Source organism: Salvia splendens, chromosome 18, assembly GCF_004379255.2.
Source record: "Salvia splendens isolate huo1 chromosome 18, SspV2, whole genome shotgun sequence".
Taxonomy (NCBI): Eukaryota; Viridiplantae; Streptophyta; class Magnoliopsida; order Lamiales; family Lamiaceae; genus Salvia; species Salvia splendens.
Window position 1 is genome coordinate 10,731,399 of NC_056049.1, and position 19,929 is coordinate 10,751,327.

The window sequence follows — 19,929 nt, forward strand, 5'->3', positions numbered from 1 at the left end:
ATTTAAGAGTGTCCACAATAGTTAGCCCATGCCCAAGACTGATAAGGATAATTTCATGCATTGATTAGGAGATTAATTTCATGCATTTACGGGGTCTAACACATCTTTTTAAGCCAGGTGTGTAGTAGAATCCGCCAAGCCAAGGAAGAAAGGAAGACAATTGCCTGGCGAGGGAAATTTGGCGATAAAGTGAACAATTTGAAGAAAAATGACCAGACGAAGGAGATCACTAAAGCTGAAGGGCAGAATAGAGATTTCTGCGAAGGCTTCTAGAATGATCATCTCCGCATCTATATAAAGGAGAGAGCATGCAAGACTCGACGGACTTTTTTGGCACTTTTGTTTTGGCTCCCGGTTCACTCGCACATATTCCTACACACTTGGGTCTCGAAATTTGAGGGGTTGTGGGGGTTCACTTTCAGTTTGGTTGTTGTGTAACACCGTCCTCACGAAGGGCGAAGATACAATTTACTGCTTTTATTTCGTTTGTTGCTGCGAATTTCACCGAGCTTCGCTGTTCGAAGCTCGGCTGTGTTGACTGTCATATTTTCGTTGATCTTATCTACGCAATTTCTATTTTCCGTTATGATGATGTTGCTTTCGAGTATGGATGATGTTCGTTTCTGAGTTTATAGTTATTTACTTGAATGGATGCTTTTCGCACTTGATCTGTTGAATTGGAGTAGAATCGTGAATGGATTGTCGTTGATCGGAGCAGATTTGTTGAATCGGAGTCTATGGAGTTAATTTTGGTTGTAATTGGGTTCAGATTGCTTGGATCCGGAGTGGATTAAGCGTCCGACGTGTGGATCTGAAGCAGAGTTGTCTGATTGTGCATGAGTTTGATGTTTCATTTCTGTTTTCTGCTAACTTTGTCTAATAGAAGTAGATCTGTTGGTTTCCGGTTAATCGTCAGTTTCCGACGTCCGAATTTGTATGTCCTGTTTGAATCTAGTTATTTACTCTTTTCTCTCCATGTTCACGTTTAAATCAGGTAGCGAGATGCAGCTTGTTGTTAGTTAAATTCATAGTTTGTTATTTGTAGCTTTTTCTTCCGTACCTTGCTGTTTTAGGGAGATGGTCCCCACTGCTTGCGTTCTTTCTGTCTAGCTAATTTAGGTAGTTGTTTACTAGGTCAAGGAAATTGGTTTGAGAGATTAGAGTTAAGAATATGTTCCACGCCTGCATGATGTTTACAGTTTCCTAGGTCTAGTGTTTGATTTAATTCCTGAGTCTAGTAATAGTTTACCTCAACCCAAATTTGCGTGGCACCAGCCATTTACCTTTTCAGAGCCTTCTGAATGCCTTCCTACGCGTCCATCTTCGTGGGATCGATCTCTGCTTCCCTGTACTAATTCATAGTATAGCGGGTTGAGAGTTTTGAATGCGGAATTTGTGTGTCCGACGACTGAGACTTCTGAGATCCTCAGAGTTCCTAGACCTCGTGATCTAGCGGATTCTCTGGTTTGAGAAGCCTGACTTAGCACAAAAGCACACACGGTTCCAATCACTTTCAAAGACCAAGCCATAAAAACTTGTTCAGAGCCACAAAAAAACTTATCCACCCTAATAGTGGACAAGCTACAACCACAAATCTAATTATTTTTTCAATTGTTGGTATATTTTAATTTAATTAGAATAAAAAATATTGGACTATAATAATTAGAAAATGTGTAAAATGTAGTACTTATAGAAATTTTTTGAAAATATAAAAAAAAAGTTGGGCCGAGCTGCGGCTCTCGACCGCCGTAATAGGGTGCCGTGGCCTGCGCCCAAGAGCCGAGTCTGCGCCAACTAGTTGGCGCGCGGCCAGGCCAAGCCCCTGCCTTAGAGCCGTGGCTCCCTATTGTGGATACTCTAAGATTTTCTTATTTGGACTAGTCTAATTTTAAAGTTCGAACCAAAATAGCAAAATTAGTTTATTTTTATGGAACGAATAAGTAATAATTAAACATAAATTTTTATCTTATAGTACTACAAGGTCAATTCAAAAAGCCTTTCATAGATAAATAGATTCATAAGTTGATATTAGAAACATATACTCCAAATTCATAGTTGATAGTTGAAACATAAAATTCGTAACTGTGTTTTAATGTGAATTTCCAAATGAATAAAGTTTAGGTTATTAGTGTACATGTGGTGTACTGGTGTATGTGTTTCTATGCATGATAGTCTACATGCTTTTGATGTTTATTAAATACTATCTTCGTCCCAACTTAAGTGATTGACAAGTTTTTGACACGTGTTTTGGGAAAATGATAATAAATTTTTAAAGTAGAAAGAAAATTAAGTAAGAGAAAGATTAATGTAATCATCTTCTACATTACTCTCTCTTACTTTACTTTATCTTATCTCGACTTTAACTATTTATTATATTTTTCTAAAAGTCAAAATAAAATCAATCAGTTAAGCGGGAATGGATGAAGTGTAAAATCAACCGAAAATAAAGCTTTAGTAATAGAGTTCTTCGTCGGTATATCAAATGATCCCATGATTAATAAGATCGACGGTGAAATTATATATGAGGAATAAAGGATCGTTAATTCAGTGATGATATTACAATATTTGTAGTAGAAAGATAAATAAAGGTTTAAACTTTTGATAACACTATAGATCCATATAGTTAAACCTCATAAATTTAAATTATGTGTCAACAAAAAACAAACTTAATATAAAATTTAAAATATCGAATACAAAACACATTCATTACACCTATTTCACATGAAAATGAATGCTCATGAAGTGGATAGAAAACATGTTATAATGATCCCACCAATTTCAGTTTCTAGAGTTTTATTTTCATTTAATGCTTAATATTTGTCTTTTTCTGTAAATTTGTTTTGGAGGTAACGGTTATATTTTGATTAGTTTTTCTTATGATTTATGCTGACCCATCATCTTTAAAGAGTCATTAATACGTTCTCCAAAAACAAAAAGTAAATGTATAACTCACAAGCATAATGAAATGCAAAATTGAATCAATAAACATAAAGAAGATTGACTTATCATTTATGGACATCATTTTTTATCGAGTTCATGTAAGTATAAGTTTTTTTTTTATTTTATGCATTATACGAAATTCTAGTATTTTAAAATTTAATTTTTGACCAATATTCATTCTACAAATAACACAAAAGCAAAACTTAATTTGTTATTTTATTTATTTATTAAAGTTATACAGAAAATGAACTATTTGAGCTTTGATTTTTACAGTACTACTATTGTTATAAAGTTAAAGACATATATTCGATAATAATTTTAAAATATTATAATTAACTTAAATGTATCAAACAAAAAATAATAAACTAGATAAAAAAATGGATAATCATGAATAGTTCCCTTAGCATAACGTTTTCTATACAATAATTTAATAATTTAATGTGTCATTGGATATAATTTGGTTCTTGTCTGATTATGATATTCCTGCATTTTGTTGAATAAAGTTCCCAAACTTTTATTTTCTTTCTTGAAAGTGGGAAACTCAAACCTTCATTTAGTTTCATAGATTTTTAAAATTTGTACTATTATTATTTTATCTATAAAATTAATACTACTCACGACTATACTATGCAATCGTGTACAATATAAAATTAATTAACTCAATCAAACAACCAAATAATTTTATTAAGAAGAAAAAGGAAAGGCACAAGCAACTAGTACAAAGTTTTTATGCGTCGGTGGTAGATTTGGCTGACCTCTTTTGTCCATTTACTTTTGAATTATTGCATTTATTTCTATTTATCTGGTCAAATTGATGAAAAGCAAGAAGAAGACATATCTCAATCGATATAAATAAACTCACTTTTATGTGATGAATCTTGTGAGGTGCAGTCGGTGAATTATATAGGTTTGACCATTAATTGCATTCCTTCAACAAACCTGAACTAATTATATTTTCAACTAATTTAATACTACTATTGAATTGGCCACGCACGAAATATTAAATAATAATTATTAAACAAGAAGTTGATAAATTGTCAACGGTGTGATTTTTCTGCTCGGAATTGGTCTAAAAGCCTAAAGTTTCATCAACGTGGTGTTGGGTAACATTATGACTATTTTAGATTTTGAATGAAGTGTAAAAGAATACCAAAATTTTAAACAGCGTGGGTAAAAAAACCTCATGAATATTTTGATAATGGGAATTTCAATTTGATTATCATATTCATGCCGACACCTCAATGACTAAATTGAATGCACTATATTGTTTTTTTTTCTAATGAAAGGGAATAGAAAAATATTGGGAGTGTCTCCTAATACAATCAACCCGGACCAAACAAGTAAAGAATACCAAATAATGCAACAAAATGATAATAACAATAATTTATGTGGAAAATCTCAATATAAGAAAAAACTACGAGACCAACTCCGGACAAACTTCCACTATAACAAATACTATAATGGCATACAATTTCTTAACTATCATCCCAACTAGGCGCTGCAACTATCATCAACTAGACATCAAGAGTGAGATGTTCTACGTATAAAACAAAATGAATTGGACAAACCTCTGCCAAAATAATGGTTGGAACTCTAAAATATACTCCCTCCATCTCCAAATGGATGTTCAGTTTGCAAGATTGTATCCGATATTAAATTTATAGTGGATTTGGTTCATGAGATTCATTCTTACAACTCAATCCTATAGTGGATTTGGTTCATGAGATTCATTCTTACAACTCAATCCTAGATGGATAATTATGGGATAATTAGTCATAGCTAACCCCCTATGACTAAAATAATCTCACAACTCAATCTTAAATTATATCTTGACAACCGAACACCACCAAAGAATATGCACTTTGGATCGACACGGTTTTTAATGCAAAATTGGTAAAGTAAGAGAGAGGTAGAGAGAAAAAGTAATTAAAGTATTGTGAGTGGAGAATATGTCCCTCCCCATTAAAAAGAAAAGAGTTTCCAAAATTAGAAAGTGCATATTCTTGTGGGAGAGACTAAAAGAAAAGAGTGCATAATCCTGTGGGACGGAGGGAATATGTCCTTAATCCCAACCGGCTGGAACTCAGATAAATGTGTGGGTGAACACTCTGAAAAATTTTAGCCTGATTAGAAAAGATTTGCGCAGAGTATAAAATGTTGGTGACAAATTTTATTTTGAACTCAAGAGTGTCTTCTCTTTCTCAATTCGCCTCTTGTTATAGGCTCTTGGCATTGCCATCCAATCCTAAAGTATTTATAGAGGGGTTGGACATTCTTAAAGCTAAAATATGAACCATCCATATTCTTCCTTCTTGTAGGAGGAAATCCCATCCCATCTCACCCTCGAGAGGATCCATCATACAGACAATACTAACACACGTTTCATGCCAAACTCTTAGTCAGAATCAGAGAGCCATAGAAGGTATATTCGTAGTACAGATCAAGATGCAGTCAACATAATAAAGAATTAATCCCTATTTGTAATTCCTAGCTTACCACAATATATCCTATATAACAACATTTGTATTCTACATCAGGTCAAATTCCACCTATACTAAGAGATTTTGTTCCTAACACAAAATACCGAAACTTATAAGCGAATAAGCTTAGAAGATTCTTTGATTGGGTTATTGTGCAATCTACACCAATATTTTAGATCAAAGATTCAACATATACTGAAAAATAATTCAAACTGTACGAACATGGTATGACTCGTTTACTTCGATACCTGATTTGTTCTTGCTTTGTTCTGTGTGCATTCTAGGTAGATAGATAGTTAGATAAGAATTGCACGAGTAATTCAAATAGAATTCTAGCCCTCGTAGCAAATAACACTCAAAATCGACTCTATAACTCGTAGCAAGCTCCATGAATATCCATGAAGCTTTCATATAAGCATTGGTAATGCGTATCTTACCTTCTTACCTAACCATTCCGCAGAAATGGGATGTTTTAGTCTATGAAAATGCATCAAATACATCTTTCTAAGGTAGTTTACATATGGTATGAGCAAATGGCATTGTTCTAAACCAAGGTAAAACGTTGAACCTCATATAACATTTAGCTGGATTAGTGCTTCCACAAACAAAAGAAGCAGCTCATGTACCAACATACATATTGCTTATGTCACTAAGATGTTCAGCCACAGATGGTTGTTTTGTTTGAACATTAGAGATAGATTAGAGAGATCGAGAGAAGAGAGCATATATACACACTGGTAAATGATAGTAAGTGATACCAGAACCCGATGTGCGCTCCAAATTCAATAGCTGTACCCCTGAACTACTTTTCGAGGATCCAACTGTCCACTGCAATAACTTGAAGAGACTGCTGTCAGCTCTTGACGGCCCTTCCACTCTTCACCTGGTTTCAAGACTATTGGGGTTTCAACAGAAGCAGAATCGATACATAACATTATCTTGTAATCCTCATCGCCAAAATCTGGCATAGCCTTTGCTTTCTTGTCCCAAGGATTCCATAAAACTGCATCAGGCATGCCGTCTTTGCGAAGTACATAGGTTCTCTTCTTCTCATGGTCTATTACTGCTATCTTTGGTGGCGTGCTTAAATACACCCGCTCAACCTATCAAGCCACAAAACAGATGCTAAAAACTACTTGGTGAAAGTTTCAACTTTCATAACCAATTAAAGTAATATATATCCAGACACGATGTATAATCAGCTTAGTAGTAGAAATATCTCAGAGCATAAATAACAGAAACAGTAGATGGAAATAAAAACATTACCTCACCATCAAAAGTAATTGCATCAGCCTGCTCAGTATACCTTTCCCTTTGTAACAAGCTATCAAAGTAGTCAAGTGTCTCCAAGCCCTCAACACGCACTTCACTGCAAATTGAACAGCAGTTACAACATCAAGCAATCTAATTTGTAAAGACTAAAATGCACAGTTAAGTAAGACAGGATACATAGCACAGTTCCTCATCCACGCAAATCAAACTATTATGTAAAATGTGTCGAACATAGAATTTAACAATACTAAAAGCATGTGACCAATAAACATTTCAACCATGCAAATGTGCAAATGTGAAGAATGTCTGAAAGTGATGCTAAGAACCTGATATCAGAGAGGGATAGGTAACTGCATAGAGCAAATGTGAAGGAGAATGGCTTGCTATCAATGTTCCGCACTCGAGGGATCACGGTGAGCTTGCCAGCAGTCACAGAGATTCGTAGACGTAACTCAAATCTAAATGCAGCATCAGAACCAAAATCACATGAGAATATATTAAATTACAACAGTTATTGCCTTATTGGGGTGATGGTCATTCCAATTACTGATAACCTGTGCGGCCAAGTCTTCAGATCTTCATCTGTGGATTTAAGCAGAAGATCCACTGTTGAGCGGTTATTGACAGGAGGCAAAGGCGAAGGAGAGCTATCTATCGACCACAGTCTATTCCTCCCAATTCCAGCTTGCTCCAGGGACCCAAAATTGGTAGACTAGCACGCAAAAGGAACAGGTAAGAATTCAACCAGAATCATGAGAACTTTAGTTATTTTTTAGCTAAGTTAGTGAGTCACCTGTGGAAAGCAAATGGATATCCCACCCCTGATGACTTTACTAGCCTTCCAAAGAGACTGTAAAACAATAAACCTCATCAACTGCCATTCTACTTCACAAGAATAACATATATATAATCAAAATTATCAATCCTCATTCTTTGACAAACAATATGATAGTCCACTACACTATCATCCATCCAAAGAGATTATACAATTCATACCTATGATAAATGAGACTACTTCACAAGAATAACATATATATAATAAAAATTACCAATCCCCATTCTTTGACAAAAAATATGATAGTCCACTACACTATCATCCATCCAAAGAGATTATACAATTCATACCAACCACCTTATCTATGACAAATGAGACAAGGTAACATGTAAATAATCTAAAAACTTCACCTTATTGGTCATAAATAGCAACTCTTCTCTGTTTTCATTCTTCCATGATATGATCTGCCCACCGTGCAACACCACCTGTGCAGCAACAAGCAAAATTTGACAACCATACAATTATACTTCTTCCACTCCTCAATAATCCTTTACTCTTAAGTAAGCTATACTTAATTTATCCACACAAACGCATAAAAAGGACAGCAACAAACAAAATGGAAGAAAATCACACAGCATATGCACGCATGGAGATTCTAACTAAGTTACTAACAACTTGCATTTCCCTCAACGCAAACCGAGAAAAAAAAAATCAAAGAATGATAAAAAATTCTCCATAAGATACAACAATTTCATCAACGAAAAACATTTATGCTTGCATCAAAAGCACACAAACCTCAGCCGTACAACCGGTGGGCTCCGACAATATAACCCTAGACGATCCATCGCCATCCCGAATTACATTAGCTTGCATCGCATTTGCCCCTAATTTCTCCCCTGAATTACTCGCAATTGGGTGAACTTTTCCTTCATCCATTCTAGCTGCACAACGAAAACAAAAAAAATTGACAAAAATAAACTCAGATTCTAAAAGTTAGAACAATTTAAAAAAATAAAAAAATCAGCTATTCAAAATATGGACAGTGATAATGCGTAGCTCATAGAATCACACCTGCAAATCAAATTATTGTGCAGAATCACAATCTAGAAACGCCAAATTCTGATGAATGATCAACAGAATAAATTGAAAAGGAAAAGAAAATGAGAGTGAATCGGAATCACACATTTGGCAATTGGCATAAATAGAATCTGAATTAACGATCACAATAATAATAATTAAAAAATAAAAATAAAAAATATAATAAAAATAGATTTCCAGTTTGCAGAAAATGGCGACCAACTTTCAGTCCGCGTCGAATAAATCATGCGATAATCTTATCATAAATGACTTTAAATATTGGGAATAATTAATCCGATTTTTTTAATGATTCAGCACACAATTTTATTTAATCAGCGAATGGGCCTACGACTTTTCCACTAAATTTGGGCCTCTGCGCCACGTCACCATATTTTCACACTTGGGCCTATAAGATTGCGACGCAAATATGGTTGTCAATTTTTTGGGATGCAATTAAATTTAGTAATCTATAGTAACTATATAAAATACGAATTTGAGCCTCTAATATAATTATTTTTAAAAATAAATTTTGATTATTAATACAATTTTTAATTTTAATAGTAGTTACAAATTTTAATTACAGTTTCATATGTATAAATGTGATCCACAATGTAAAAAAAAATTAATTTTGAAAGTTGCGCATTTAGAAATTTTTATCAGTATTATGTAGAAGTATTAATTTTCCTAATCATGCGTTTAGAACATTCAACAGTAAAAAAATTAATTTTCATCAGTATAATGCTGTAAATTTACGCATGCCTATCAGCCGTTTAGAAATATTTATAGTAATTGAAAAGTCCTAATTATATGATTCTTATTCAATTGTAAGCAAGCGTGCGCTCATCCAGGCAGTTTGTGAATATATAATTGAATAGTAATTATTAAAATAAACTTTTATAATTATGGTGCATTTGTACACATAGGCACTACAAGACAAAATCTATTAATACAATTATTTTGTATTAATGAATATGATTTGAAATGTCAAAAAGTTAAAACTCATTTATTTATAATTTAATTTTATAATAAATGAGATAGGATTCAAATAATCATTAAGAAGATAAAAAGTTCGACCAAATTTACATAAATTTTGCTTATGCAGCGATGATCTACCACAAAATCAGATTCGACTATGTTCCACAAGAGAATTGAGTTCCTTGACAAAGTTCAAAGAATTAAAATGGCTTCAACCATTCTGCAAAAGACATCTCATTTCTTCTTTTGTTTGCGATTTCGCACAAGTTTATGATCTATACTGTTGAACTATCGTGATCGCAAATATGTTTTTTTTTTCTAATTTATGAAAATTTTCCGTTGCATTAACTTTTCTATGTCTATTATCAAATTGAGGAAGGGAGAGTTGTACCTGATTGAATTGGTGGACGAGCAGAGCTTGGGTAGGAATATAGATATCGTCTATAACGAAGATGGTACTGGTACGTAAACATTTGGAGAAGAAGATGAGAATTAGCAGTTTTTGTTCTAGGTTAGCATGTAGTAGTATTTAATTGTGTGTGTATCGGCTAATAAATTTATAAAACGTCCAAATATCCAAAAATGAGTTACTTTTATAATTGTGTAATTCATGGGTTTAGATTTTTAAGAGGGATATTTTCCTTTTTAGAAATAAAATTTTATATATGTGTAATCTTGGAGGCGATTTTTAAGGTTAGATTATAGAGATATTTTCTTTGTTCGGAAATAAAAACTTGTATATTTGTGATATTGTATATTTAGATTATAGGGATAATTTCCCTTTTAGAAATAAAATTTTAGATATATGTAATGTTGGAGGCGAGATCATAGAGATTTTATTAAATTCCAAATCACTAAATCTCTTCCTTAATTCCTTGGTGTTCCACTAAAAATCTGTACTCCTTCGTGTTCAGGAACTGTTTCCTAATTCCTCCGTGTTTGAATTCACACAAACTTGTTGGGTCGCTTTTTTATTCAGATTCAGAATAATCACAAGATGAAGGTGGCGACTCAATTTTGATTGGAGAGTTCAACGCTGAAGTTTACATGTATGATAGGCTCGTTGTTTGACTCAATTGTGATCGTGAATCGTGAATCAAATTTTATCTTAAATCAATTTTCGATGTAATTTTCCAATTTTTTTTACTTCTCTAATTTTTAAGTAGTTGAACTCCATTTTCAGTGTGATGCATCGTTTTACATACATGATGAAGTTTTTATGTATTTTGTTTTAATATTATATTACTTTTTGATTGTCTCCAATGACAATGAATTAACACTTTTATAATTATGCAACAAAAGGTGCATTTGATGAATCTTGAGGGGTATATACAGCCTTTGGATTGTGCATCATGATATGATAAATCTTCTATTCGAATTAGGAAAGTCATGGAGAGAAATTAGGTAAATTGTTGCACCGCATTCTCCTAGCAGGCCACTGGGCAATTCCCAGCGGTCGTTGTGTAGTCTTTCGGAACTCTCTGGACTCCAGTGAGTGGTCGCTAGTGATGCACTATTTTTTAGCACTACAACTAATTGCAAGTATACAAGCGATAAATAGTATAGCTAAAGTTCAGTATTGGGATCGAATACATGGAGTAGAATTGCAATTGGCTATCATGTACTAAGCGTCATATATAATTTAGAGACACAGTTTTGGGTTTTAAATTATAAAACTAAAAAGAATTAAATAAAATAAAAGAAACAAAGCATAAAAACAATTAAAATAAAATCAGGCTAATTGTGGAATTTCAAGGATAATGATTTTACTAACTCTTTAGTTATTCTAATTAGTTCTACCTTCATCCGACTCAAGTTTTATCATGATTCCTCTATATAATGCATCAATACTCATGTCACAATTCTTGTATGAACACATAAGATAAACCAATCAAAGCTATCACCGATCAGAGATTGACAATGATCAAGGTAATAGCCAATTAGTCGAATAAAAACTTAAGAAAAATCAAGTGAAACGAGTTCTGAACATTAAACATAAAAAGAAGTACATATAAATTAATTACTATCAATCTTCAAAATTCTATTGTTTAATAATCCATAGACAGATGAACTAAAATAATAATTAAAGTACGAGACATAAAATAAACAAACAAAACCCAAGGTTGAATCTTGAAGTCTTCATGCTTCTCTTGCTTTGCTTCAATCTCCAAGAATAATAATGGAAGAATTAGGTTATGGAGTAGAGAGGGTGGAGCCTTGGAGGCTCCCCAAAGGGAGGCTATGAATGGTTTAATATTATGAATGAAATTATGAGGTATATATAGCCACAATATTCCTTGCTCCTATCTCTCAAGATATTCATTCTTAGAATCTTTCTAGCTTCATTCAAATCTTTGATTTCAAAACTTTTTTATACTCCCTCCGTTTTTTAAAAATAGCAACTATTTCCATTTTGGGCCGTTCCTTAAAAATAGAAACTTTAGAATCTTTCCATTTTACGACATGGACCCCACAATCCACTAACTCTTTTTCACTATATTTTCTCTTACTCTCTCTTACTTTACTCATTTTTCTTTTCCTCTCTCTTACTTTACCAATTGTACATTAAAACCCGTATCGTTTCAAATATTCCTATTTTTTGAATACGGAGGGAGTAATCTTTTGCATCTCAACCAATGAAGATCCAGCTAGCAACATATCATCTACATAAAATAAAAGGTAGGTCATTAGAGTATTCCCCCTTTTTTGTATGTAGATGCAATCATCATATTTTGATATGAGAAAACCATGTATAGTCAACTGTTCATTGAACTTCTTATTCTACCGCCTTAGACTTTGTTTTAGTCTATATAGACTCTTTTCAGCAAACAAATTTTACTTTGTTCTCCTGCTTTAACATAGCCCCCCAGGCTGATTGATGCACTATTTTTTAGCACTACAACTAATTAACAGTATACAAGGCAGGTGCAGTATAGCTAAGGGTAAGTGATGCACTTTTTATTAGCACTAAATAAACCCGCAAGTATACAGAGTAGATCTAGTATAGCTAATGGTTAGTATCAAATATCGAATAGAGGGAAAACGATCACAAATTGACTATCTCCTACTAGGCTTCGTTCACTATCTGGAAACACATTTGATTTTGGTTTTTAGGAATAAAAACTTGAAAATTAAACAAAAAATAAATAAATACTCCCTTCGTCCCTAAAATTTTGTCACATTTTTCCATTTCCGTCCGTCCTACAAAATTTGTCACATTTCACTTTTTACCATTTTTGGTAATGGACCCCACATTCGACTAACTTATTCTCACTCACATTTTATTATAAAACTAATACTTTAAAAGTAGGACCCACATCCTGTAACGACCAAAAAAATTTCATAACTTGAAATTACTTTTAATTCGATAGAAGTCGATAATTAAAATTAATTTAGAAGTCTTATTTAGACTTGGTGTGTTGGATTAGTAGGAAAATAAAAGTAATTTAAAGAAGAAAGGGAAATAAGAAAAGGAAAATGGAGAAAATATCTCCCCTCTAGAACCTACGTGAATTATCATTCCCACTCCACACCTCTCTCCCTCCCTCTCTCTCTCTCTCGGCGGCAATTCAGCCACCTCCGCCTCTTCCTCACGCCCTCTCCGGCGAATCGCCGCTCCTCTGCGTAACCGGCTTCACCTCCTCTCTCAATCTCACACATCTTTTCCCCTTTTTCCCAAATCCGGAAATCCCCAAATTCAGAAACCCTTAATTGAGGATATGCTAACCAATATATGATTCGTATGTTCCTATTGTTAACTTAAGACCAGATGTGGCTCAGAGAATATGCTAACCAATATATGTGTCAATCTCTGTCTCATGTCATCTAATATTTCTCGTACATCTGCACTAGAAAGTCATGCCTTGATGGATTTCTTTGTATCTGAGTTTGGATCACCTTGTCCAGGATCTTCTGTTTTGGCTTACTAGGAGGCAATATGTGTCTCCATACCTATTTCTTCCGTAATGTGTAACCTTCTATAATTCGATACTGTTCTGTACCCTTGCCTATTGGAGTTGGTGATATTTTTGACCATCTGATGTTAGTTTCTGCCACCAGAACTTCTATCAAAGATAAATTGATTGTCTTGTCGGTAAGTTTCTTATGATCCTTTCTGAATAATCCACTTGAGATATCGAGGTATTTTCTAAACTCTCTCTCTGGTGAATAGTATCTCTATGTCTGCATTTGAACTGGATGTCTTATGGCTCTTATATTACGAACATTGCTTTTGGTGAAGTACGGTTTGCATTTCTCTGTCCTTGAACAATCCAATCTCATTGACAATCTTTGTAATTCCTCTCCCCAAATTTATATCATGTGCTATCTTCGAATCAATCATTTACTTTATATAAAGTTCTCATTTCTTTCTTGAGAGCGAGTTGTTCGATCGGAAATGGAACAGTCAAGATTTTTCTACATTTGTTATGTTATGAAAGTTCTTGAGGTTCATTCCAATCTGAGTTGTGATAAACCTATAATTTGTGCTTACTGAGGCTAATCCTTGAGCTTACGATGATAGAATCTAAAATTATTTGCAAAACTAATTGTTGGTGAAGGATTGCGACTTGTGACAAACTGGAGATTCAAAACTCTATGAATTCATGTTGGTTTGGTTACTATGATTTAAAATCTTTGAAGTACTGTGATAGTGATTGGCTTACAGAAACCTCACTACATGCTTATGTGATCATTTGGGATTCTGCTATCTGATATTGATGAGATTTGAGGAAAAAAAAATCATATCAATTCCACTTGTTCTGTTGTCTTTAGTGTGGTGGGCTTGGCTAGGACTAACTTTTGCATGAATTGGATATAAAATTACCTTGAGAGAATATGATATGAAAACAATATTTTGTCTCTTCGATTCAGGTATCAATTTCGAGGACGAAATTTCCTAAGGGGGGAGAGTTGTAACAACCCAAAAAATTTCACAACTTGAAAGTACTTTTAATTCGATAGAAGTCGATAATTAAAATTAATTTAGAAGTCTTATTTAGACTTGGCGTGTTGGATTAGTAGGAAAATAAAAGTAATTTAAAGAAGAAAGGGAAATAAGAAAAGGAAAATGGAGAAAATATCTCCCCTCTAGAACCTACGTGAATTATCATTCCCACTCCACACCTCTCTCTCTCTCTCCCCCTATCTCTCTCTCTCTCGGCGGCAATTCAGCCACCTCCGCCTCTTCCTCACGGCCTCTCCGGCGAATTGCCGCTCCTCTGCGTCACCGGCTTCACCTCCTCTCTCAATCTCACACATCTTTTCCCCCTTTTCCCAAATCCGGAAATCCCCAAATTCAGAAACCCTTAATTGAGGAGATGCAGCCCCTCCACTGCCTCTCTCACTCTTTCTCCTTTTCGGCGAATCGCCGGATAAGCGTCGGGCGTTTATCGGTTCTGCTTTGATGATGCAGTCTCCGTCGCTGGTTCGCCGACCAAGGGGGCGTCGCCTACTACAATTCACGGCTGCATCCACCGCGCCACGCAGCTGCTCAGGTCGACGTTTCCTCGCGTCACCGGAGGCCTGGTAGCTCCTCCCCTCGACGCGCCCCTGCACCGTCGGCTGGTGCCGTTCGCCGCTGCTTTACGGAGTTCGCACGGTGGCCTCTGAGCCATCGGTCAGTTTCTCGCATTCTAAGCTAAGTTCTCATTCTTTATAAAGTTTAGACCTTGAATTCTTTTCTAAGGAAGTATTTTAATTGAGGAGTTTCAAAGAGGAAGTCTTGGTGTGTAGCTTACTGTGTGATTATGTTACTCTATGCTACTGCCTATGTTCTCTACATTCCATCTCTGTATTCTGTTGCGGTGTTGGATCTAAGGCTTGCTCCTAATGATGCAAAGAGTAATGGGGTGTTGAGGGTATTACCTTACTTGGTGAATCCTTGGTTTCTTGGCTGCCCTCCTTACTCCCTGCCACTGCCTCTCCTTTGATACTCCTTGGTAATACTCGAGCTACCATGCTCTATTCTGGCAGCATGTTACGAGTTCTGTTTAACCAAGTAAACGACCTCATTTTCTTACCAAATTTCAGTTGAACATACTTTTATGTGTCTTCTATCATGTGACCAAAATTCAGTTTCATCCGAGTTCAAATGAATTTATAGTGATTTTTGTAATGAGACTGCCCCTGTTCTTCCTGGTTTGAATAAAACAGACATAAACCCTAAACAAATTAGAATTTGAAGTCCAAAGTTAATCCCCATAAAATAGACAGTCATGGCTTTTATTTTCATCTGGTTACGTTGAGTTTCGACTTCGTTGTTGACCAGAATGATTTTTCAAAGTCGGTGCATTTTCTGTAAAATCTTGGGACATGATAAAAGTTGAAATGCTTATGCTTTAACCTTATTTTTTTTGGACAAGTGTATGAAGATATGATTTCTAATGTGAAATCTTGAAGGAGAAATAATTGTTTTTGACTAATCTAATGTCTTGTAGGATATATGCATAAAAATAGACAAGAATTATGAAATTAAGTTAGAAAATAATGGTTAACTGTATGAATTTGATACTATATGTGAAAGTGAAATATATATTGAAGGGTAATCCTACCCCAGGAAATAACAAGGACAAGGACAAGGAGCAGGAATAAAGGGATTCGCGTGTCAAGGGCGTTTTGGATTTCGAGGTAGGGTATTCACAACCTATTAACTTATTACTCTTAATAGAGATGATATTATACTCTGCATATGGTTTTTATTAAATGTAATTTTTATATATGGGAAAATGTTCGATAATGAGTGGAAGTTGTTAATGTACTATGGTTGAAATTGTTAGAAATTAGTGTTGATATATGTGTACTCTGAATAAACCAGTTATTATATGGTGTTGAATAATTATGTATTATATGATATCAATTTGGGTATGACTTTAAATGCTTGTGTATTGTTTAATATGAAAATTATGAATGAATGTGTTTATGTCTCGTGCTTGAATGTGCTATGTGAGTACAATTGTCATGTCAGGACGACAATGCTGCATCATCTGAGATCGCTAGCGTTCTGGAAAACCGAAGTGGGATCATTCTGTTATCTGAATATCTGTCTGCACCCTAAATGGGTGATCTGATCTTCTGTCTGCAAATGGGTGATCTGATCTTCTGTCTGCACCCTAAATGGGTGATCTGAATATCTGTCTGCACCCTAAATGGGTGATCTGATCTTCTGTCTGCACCCTAAATGGGTGTTCTGAATATCTGTCTGCACCCTAAATGGGTGATTTGAATATATGTCAGAAATATCTGTCTGCATCCTAAATGGGTGATCCGATCTTCTGTCTGCACCCTAATGGGTGGTCTGTGCGGCGTCCTCTAGAGGACCATGGCCGCGTCTGTATCTGATTCTGTTTCTGTTTCTGATCTGGTCCGCGCACCTTAGTTTGTCACTAAGCACTTAATGGGGCTATATGTGTTCTGATATGTGAGAACAATGGTGATAGCTATGGGTTTTATGATATGTGATTGTATGAAACCTCTGTTATAACTCTGATATATCTGGTACATGAGAGCATGTTTTGTCATCCGTGTTTGGATTTGTGAAACTGTGGTGATCTGTATATTCATTGGTGTGATTATATGATATAAAGTGCTACACGATAGTGAATGCCAAGATATGACGTTATATGATCAAGGCGATGAGATGTGAAAACTATATGTTTATGTGAAAAACGATATTATGTGATGCTAAATGATATATTCGGATGCTAATAATCCTCTGATGCAAAAAGGGTGAATATGACATTGTTTGACATGATTTGATGTTGTATGAAGTTATGATATTGCTTGACACTAGCTACTGATAATTGTTCATGTTTATTGGTATACTATGAGATTATATGATAATGCCTTAAGTAAGTCCCAGGAAATCAAGGGAGGACGATATAAAGGTCAGACTTTTATTGTTGGTTATTTTTTATATGTATGGTTATGAGAATGTTGGTTCTGGAGAATATTCAATGGTTAATATTGTAAACACATAGGTTGTATAATGTTTACTTAACTCCGGAAATTAGGCTCTAATGGTGAGTATACTACTGGGCTTGTTGAAGCTCACCCCTTTCTTTTCACCCCCTGCAGATTAGCTCTTTCGATGTACAGCTGCTCAAGTCGGGTCACTAACCAACCTTTTTGTGTTCAGAAAATTCTTTCGGATATACTAGATGTGGCATGTATAGAAAGTGTAATAGGGTTGGACGTTTCATTTATTTCATTATCCAGGTTGTATAAATATATATATATAGACTTTTGGAAACAGGTTTATGGTCTAATTTCAGACGTTATATAGCAGTTTTTCCGTTTGCCAAGTAAAGGAAAATGATATATCTTTGTATATAAAAAAAAGAATCAAGGATTTTCTGTTAAGTCGGGATTTGTACCAAATGTGACATCACTTATTCGATTATTAAATTAATCGGGTAAGGGGTGTTACACATCCTACCAACTTTTCAACTCACTTTCCATTACATTTCTTAATACTCGTGCCCGGTTAAACTATGACAATATTTTAGGGACGGAGGGAGTAAACAATTGCAGATAAAATACAGAGAAATAACAAATGAGATAAGAAATTACATGAATATGCTCTCACAGTTATGATTTATACAAGTTCCAACTATAACACCCTAGCACAATTCATATTTTACGGGAATGAGTCACATTTATGTTTCTCATATTCATTCAACTGATTTCATGTTTCAATTCCAAATCGTTTCAATTTATAGCAAAAATTACAAATTTTAAATGCATGCTACACATGTTACATACAGTTTCAAGACAAACCACAAGCTTACAATTTTAAGACAAACCATGCAAACTTATATCGTTGATTAAAAACTAAAATTTTAATTGATCCAATAATATATCTTCGCTGAAATAGAAAAGAATAACCAATTCAATCGTATACGTGGGGCAAAAAATCCAACCTCTCAAAATTCACATTGAGAGATATGAGGGAATTGAAGATATTGAAAAATAAAAAAAATATCTTATCAATTTGAAAAAGAAATGTAATCATCTAAGTCACGTGAACTAGTCTTTCTATCATGCACTAATTTTAAAATAGAGCCAAAGGAACTTTAAGTTATCATCGAATTCTACTCTATAAAAGCATAATTACAAAACAATTTCAATTTTACCAAACACATTTACATATAATGCGTCAAGAATATCCACTTTAATTTTTCGCATAGTGCTTGTGCTTTGCGAACTGGAAATTCGGCATAAATATACTATTTTATGTTATTTATTGATTTTTTCATTATCGTCCATATATATATATATATATATATATATATATATATATATGCACGTTTTGTTATTTAAAATATTTAATTCAACTGCCATCGTGATAAAATGTCGGCAAAATTCGTTTCAATAGGTCAATTGACAAAATTTATATTTTAATAAATTCTTCAACTTCAAATGTACAAAATTCTAATGGTAGGTTAACATTTCACATCATTTGTGTATTAATTCATATATATGTGAATATAATTCAGATTATATAATTTAAAAGTAAATTTTGATTATTTAAGACTTTGCTCAGTAAGAATATGAATTCATTGTTTTAAGGTTTTAACAAATAAAAAGATAATGAAGTAAACCTATTTTCAGTTATTTGAATAAAACTAAAAACAAAAATCAAATAAAAGAATTGAAATAGTAAAATGATACTCCTTACAACTTTCGAATAAAAGAAAACAAATAAAAAAGGTAAAGAGATAAAATATTCAAAACAGAACTAAGACCAGAAATGTGTAACTAAAGGGTTCAATCTTGGTACCCCTGTCTTAAAACCAGCGTGTAGTAGATACACTAAACCACAGATAATTGTAAACATACTTCCTCCGTCCCACTTAAGATAGTCCACATTTTTTAATGATACTATACGAAATTTTAAGAGTTATTAGGTGGAGTAAGTAGAAAGAACAAAGATAATTGAATATTTTAATAAGAGAGATGAGAGAGATTAATTTCAAATATAGAAAGTGGACATCTTGAATGAGAAAAACTAAAAAGAAAAGTGAACATCTTAAGTGAGACAAACTTAAAAAGGAGAGGTGAGCATCTTGAGTAGGACTGAGGGAGTATCTCAATACATAATACTCAACATGTTAATTTGGGGGTACAACTGTACCCGTGCTGGTCGACGCGCCAGCCACCGTGATTTCGACATTGCATATATGAAGCTATTTATCAGCCCATTGACAGAAACACACACTCACTGACATTATCAATCGTTGTGTCAAGAATAAGACTATACTAATCCAACAGCATAATGAAACTAATGAAGAGAGTATATAGTTTTTATCAAAAAAAAATGAAGCAAATAGGTTGGGGCAGCGCAAAAAGGAATATGGAGTAGCTTGGGACGAGGGAGTATTTGAGTTTAATGCAAGAACAATGTGAATGCTT

General features: G+C 34.1%; 1 protein-coding gene and 1 long non-coding RNA gene across 2 annotated transcripts; one reads left to right on the forward strand and one right to left on the reverse strand.

Annotated features, from left to right (window-relative positions):
* Positions 1-5,959: 5,959 nt before the first annotated feature.
* On the reverse strand, positions 5,960-8,795 carry LOC121777524 (putative glucose-6-phosphate 1-epimerase). The gene is made up of 8 exons (XM_042174809.1): positions 8,539-8,795; positions 8,263-8,408; positions 7,878-7,952; positions 7,486-7,542; positions 7,247-7,404; positions 7,019-7,150; positions 6,687-6,789; positions 5,960-6,523 (listed from the first exon to the last, which is right to left on the reverse strand). The coding sequence occupies exons 2-8, from the start codon at positions 8,401-8,403 to the stop codon at positions 6,203-6,205; spliced, it is 987 nt and encodes a 328-aa protein (XP_042030743.1). The 5' UTR covers positions 8,404-8,408; positions 8,539-8,795; the 3' UTR covers positions 5,960-6,202.
* A 5,835-nt stretch (positions 8,796-14,630) lies between these two features.
* Positions 14,631-17,805, forward strand: LOC121776361. The gene is made up of 2 exons (XR_006045279.1): positions 14,631-16,146; positions 17,593-17,805. It is a non-coding gene; the product is annotated as an uncharacterized LOC121776361 (long non-coding RNA).
* Positions 17,806-19,929: the final 2,124 nt, after the last annotated feature.